Source organism: Seriola lalandi, unplaced genomic scaffold (assembly GCF_002814215.2).
Source record: "Seriola lalandi dorsalis isolate HSWRI2012SDOR001 ecotype SW California unplaced genomic scaffold, Sedor1 jcf7180002038773, whole genome shotgun sequence".
Taxonomy (NCBI): domain Eukaryota; kingdom Metazoa; phylum Chordata; class Actinopteri; order Carangiformes; family Carangidae; genus Seriola; species Seriola lalandi.
This window is the reverse complement of record NW_019509349.1, coordinates 89-5,812: the sequence shown is the minus strand read 5'-3', so window position 1 is coordinate 5,812 and position 5,724 is coordinate 89. Positions and strand designations below refer to the sequence as shown.

The 5,724-nt window shown below is 42.5% G+C and overlaps 1 protein-coding gene across 1 annotated transcript; it reads left to right on the top strand.

The window, feature by feature from the left end:
- Positions 1-4,482: 4,482 nt before the first annotated feature.
- On the top strand, positions 4,483-5,355 carry LOC147819839 (coxsackievirus and adenovirus receptor homolog; the record flags this gene model as incomplete). The annotated part of the gene is made up of 1 exon (XM_087170164.1): positions 4,483-5,355. A coding segment is annotated over exon 1 (873 nt), but the record flags the coding sequence as incomplete, so codon positions are not given.
- Between the last annotated feature and the right edge of the window lie 369 nt (positions 5,356-5,724).

The window sequence follows — 5,724 nt, the reverse complement described above, 5'->3', positions numbered from 1 at the left end:
CAAATTCTCACATTTACTTCCAAATTCTCGTCTAATAGATAAGAATCTGGAAGTAAAAATGAGAATTTGGAAGCACTTCAAAGGCTCATATTTCAAAGAGAGAGCTGGGTAGAAGGCTGATTCCAAGCCCATGTGCAAGCTTACAGATTGCTGCATCAAAGATATATGGTTACATCGCTGTAGATACATGTAATAATGAGATATTAAGCCTCAAAATACTATCAAATTCTCACTTTTTACTTCCAGATTTTCATTTATTAGACACGAATTTGGAAGTAAAAGTCATAATTTGGAAGCACTTCAAAGGCTCATATTTCAAAGAAAGAAGGTGGGAGCAGGTTGAATCAAATAACTGATGGAGGTGTGTAGATTGCTGTATCAAAAACAAGTGGCTGCATCATTCAAGGCTCATGCAGTATTATCATACATAAGAACCTGGTAGTAGTGCAAAGGTATTGATATTACAAATTTTTTTCTTGCACAGTAGTTATCATGCAAATTATGAACCTTTTTTGAATTAATTATTATAATTTACAATTATTACTGATGTGTATGTTATAATAATGAAGGTGGAGTCATAATGAACACTGACAATAAGTAAACATTGACTCTGAACAGTTGAACAGTCACTTTTATTTCTTCCAAAGCAGCATGTAGCCAAGCAAGATCATAACGCCGATCACAAAGAGGAATGCTACAACAAGAACAACTTGAAGAACTATCTCTGTTGTATCGTCTCCAGTGCAGCACTACAAAAAGAAAACATCAATCAGTCATTATGGTCCTTGTTACACAATGTAGTCATGAACATTAAGTATAACACTTACCCCAGACTCACTTCCAGTGCAGCACTACATAAAGGAAAACATCAATTAGTCATTATGGTCCTTGTTACACACCGTAGTCATGAAAAAGTATAACACTTACCCCAGTATTTACAACAAGAGTTGGTTGTGGTTCCTGGACAATGTTTTCTTCTCCATGGTTCGGAGGAGGGCTCATATATTCAAGGGGCTAGAATATAAAATAGTTTTAGTTTTCAAATTACATAATCAGTCTAATAAATACAGCACACTTCATCAAAAAAAATTTATAACTTGAGATGTTGTTCTTACAAGCCCAGTAAGAAGATCACAGGGAGGTTGACCTTGTGGTACATGGATGAGAAACTTTCTCATTTTCTTCTCTCTTAGTAGCGTTCTTAATAAAAGCAAAGAGACAACATTCATACCAGAATTGGCAGTCAAAACCACACCATAAAGTTGAGACATTTGTTGAAAACCTAATCTATGTCAGTGTTTCCAAATTCCAAATGTTATTCCCTAGTATTAAAGGTAGGGTAGGAGATGTACTTCTGGAGCATTTTTTACTGAATTGCTTATAATCCTCTTCACACCCCGACAGCAACAAAGTAATTTAATGCTTTTTCATAAAAATTTAAAAAATATGTCAGCTGTGGAACCGACAATCCTGTAAAAACATCACCCAATCATGTTGAACGCCACGTTCAAAGCGATTGGCTCGTGCAGTGCTAATCAAACTGCCATCTGCCCTTCCCTCCCTCCTCTGTGTCTACCGCTTTGCTTGCACTAATTGCATGCAGCTTCAACTGGAGCTGCCTCCATTTAATAGATGAAAATATGGCAGATAATGTGGTTATGACCCAGATTCCAATCTGTTACACTAGCACTTTAGCATGCTAAATAGCAACATGAAAAACCGGGGGTGGTAGTTGCATGTCGAACTTGGGTTAGGGTTAGGCACAAAGAAGGGAGTGGTTAAGGTTAGTAAAAGCATCTCGGTCAGGTGCGGAAAGAATAATGTCAAATCCGACAGGTAAGGACTGCACTTGTATCAAGGTCAAATTCCACATTTATTATGCATATTAGTATTATGCGCCATTTGAGCACTTTAGCATGTTTCTTAGGCACACCAAATGCCCCCTTTTAAAACTCCCAGTGGCTTTTGACCGTCCTGGAGGGCTGTAAACCGTTGTTTTAAGAGAGGTACTTACCTGTGTGTGCACAACCGTGTGGTGATGAGATGACAATATGGCCGACTTGACCTTTGACCTACCATGTGACCCGCCACCATGTAATAGATAGAAATCTGGAATTATTCCAAATTCTCATCAAACTACAGCTTATGGACTAGATGACAATTTGGAAGTTATTGACAGAGTCACACTGTTATGTGTCAAAATCAAACTCGTACGCAGAACTCAATGCTCAGAACCTTTATTTTCAAACTGGATTAATTGTACAACATGAACATAGCCTCCTCTTGAAACTGTCCAAAAACATGGTTGGAAACAACCATTCTTCACCATTATACCTCACTCTCTGGCGCGCCACCTGAGTGTCGGCCAGTGGTCGACTGGCAGACACCCGGTGGTCGTCTTGGGTCTGGCTCTGGCTCTGTTGAACTGGGACGCTTTATCAGTCTGAGTCCCCAGGAGGGATTAATCGGAGGGCTCGGTCTGGGTCCCCAGGAGGGATTCGTCGGTGGTCTTGGTCCCCAGGAGATATTAATCGGAGGGCTCGGTCTGGGTCCCCAGGAGGGATTCATCGGAGGGCTCGGTCTGGGTCCCCGGAGGGGATTCATCGGAGGGCTCGGTCTGGGTCCCCTGAGGGGATTCATCGGAGGGCTCGGTCTGGGTCCCCAGGAGGGATTCATCGGTGGTCTTGGTCCCCAGGAGATATTCATCGTAGGGCTCGGTCTGGGTCCCCGGGCTCGGGCTCGGGCTCGGGCTCGGTCTCGGATCCCCACGCGGGAACTTGGCGGTGGGCTCGGTGTCGGTCTGGGTCCCCGGAGGGGATCCTTTTGAGGGCTCGGTCCGGATCCCCACAGCGGACTTGTTGGTGGACTTGGTCTCATCGGTGGGCTTGGGCTCGGGCTCGGGCTCGGGCCCACGCGGGAACTTGGCGGTGGGCTCGGTGTCGGTCTGGGTCCCCGGAGGGGATCCTTTTGAGGGCTCGGTCCGGATCCCCACAGCGGACTTGCTGCCAGGGTGTTTTGGGCACATGGACATGTCGTCTGGGCTTCACAAACTGGTGAAAGGTGAACAGAAAACAGATGCTCATGGGTGCTTCTCTAATCACTTTGAGTGCTCCACAGTTTACCCTACTTGTGACCTTCAAATTCCAAATGTCCATCTTTTAACAGATGAGAATTTGGAATAACTGATTCCAGATTTCAATCTATTATGACGCGGTGGGTTAGCATATTATTTAGCCACATCAAACACCAAGATTTCACACAGAAACTTTTGAAAAAATGTGTCTAAGCAGTTTAAGAAACACTTGAAACCAGTTCCTGCTAATTTGGAAGGGCTATGCCTGTCCAAATCTACACTTTTAAGAGAGCATCTTACCTTGTGATGCAGGGAACATGTCGAGGTGAAGTCAATATGGCTGTCGTGACCTTTAGCCTCCTACCATGTGACCAACCAAATGAGAATGTGAAATTATTAGTTCCAAGTTTTCATCTGTTCCATTCATCTAGGAAAAATTAATTTGGGGGTGGCATAACTCAGGTTAGCGAATGGCTAGGGACATGGGAGTGAGTGTCCCAGAACCTTCTTTTCCGGCTCTACATCATATGTCAAAATCAAGCGCCTAGCTCAAAGTACATTTTTCTGCCTCAGTGAGTGAAATTGATGAAAATGGAAGTGTGCTTTATAAACCCAAAATGCCTGTTAGGGCATGAGGTCATGTTGACATGAAACCACAAGGGCTGCGTGTTGTGCATTTTGAGCCCCCTTACAACATCTTCCAAATTCCAAACCCCATTCAATAGAAAGAAATTTCATCTTATTTCAATCTATGTATATTCCAGAGTTCAGTCTGTGACCAATTCAGAATTTGGAATTTCATAGATTGAAATATGGAAGGGATAAATGGGGTATTTCCCAGAGTTTGGGCAGTGTCAGAGCCTCCAAAATTTGACTCAGAGTACCTAGGACCAAGCCCTACCACATATGTCAGGTACAGCTCAATTGACAGCTTTTGAATTTTTGGGGTCACAAAGTTCAAAGTTCAGTGTCAGCCATTTTGTTTTCACATGCGGGAAAGCTGTATCAGAATGGTAAGTTGCTCTGACAAAAATACTATATTTTGAGTGTTTCTAGCCTCTCTGGACCGCTATGGGTTATTTGACTGTTTTAGGAAGACTTTGCACACAAGTTTTAATGGTTGTTGAAAAGGTTTATCAAGAAATGAACATTTTAAAATGTTCGTTCGGTTTTAGCATTAGCTAACATGCTAACGTGTAATGTAACAAATTGAAATCTGGACCCGAATGTTGGCAGGTTCCATATTTTCATCTAAAATAGTTACAGAAATCCACATGTCAGTCTATTTGATTCAAATTTAAACTCTGTTCTTTTAAAATCTGCAGATGCCAATCTCTAGAGCATTTCACCAAAGGTGTCCTCCTTATCGAAAGCCTCTGATCACCAGGCTCAAGCTATGGCATTTGTTCATGACCCTCTCATTATTGCCTTTCACTGCAAAACCATCTCATGGACTGCAGATAGTGTCACAGTCATTATCACCTACATATGCTGCAGTGGGAGACGACGTGACCCTCAGCTGTCACTTCACCCTTGCTCCTGAAGACTTGGGAGGAATTGATATTGAGTGGAGCACCAAGCCTGCAGACATACAGAAAGAAGAAACAGTAGTTATCTGGTATGCTGGAGATCATCGCATCTACAATGATTTTGATCATCGATTTCAGAGCAGAGTTCAGTTTGTGTCTCCAGATCCTGAAAGTGGCAATGGTTCAATAACCATCAATGACTTGAAGCTAACAGACTCTGACACCTTCCAGTGCAAGGTTAAAAAACTTCCTGGAATCAGCAGCATCATCATTCGGCTGGATGTAATGGAGAGGCCAACCAAACCTGTGTGTAACCCTGAGGTTGTGGTTGAGATGGGTCAGACGGTGGTGCTCAGTTGCATTGGCAGTCAAGGTAGCCCCCCAATGTGGTACACATGGTCCAAGGAAAGCAGAGAAAAGATGCTCCCTGGTGACTTGTTTTTAACAATCACCGGAGAAGATGTATTGGGTCCCTATGTCTGTAATGCTGAAAACCTTGTGGGTTCTGAAACATGCACCGCAACACTCATACTGAAATCAGCAGTTAGTAATGTAGCAGTTTCAGCAGCAGTCACAGTCATTGTCCTCCTGATGATCATCACCATCTCAGCCATTGTATTCTTTTGTCGCAAAAGAAAAAATGTGGAGAACTTCGGAAGTGAGATCAGAGTAGATGAGCTGCCTCCCCACAAATGGCTACTGAAGAAGAGGCAGCAGGCTGTGCCTAAAAGGATTGTCCTGGAAAGAAATCAGGTAGGTAATATGATATGAACATTATACTTGAAATTACATGTGGAAGTCAGTATATGTGAATGTGGAAGTGTGTAGATATGAATGTGGAAGTCAGTATATGTGAATGTGGAAGTCAGGTCATCAGTATATGTACAGAAGGAATTGAGCAATTGTGAAAATGTGTTCAATAACGTTCATATTGAAAATCTCTCCAAAGGTGAAAGACAAGATGGACACCCTGGAGAAAAACAACAAAAGGAAGTCTGAAGTCTATGAAATTATGTGTGGAATATGTGAAGTGGAAAATGTCTATGAGACAATGACTGACATATCTGCCTCTGTGACTGGATGACAAATCAAGTGAAGTGAAATAATTGTTGAGCATGCACA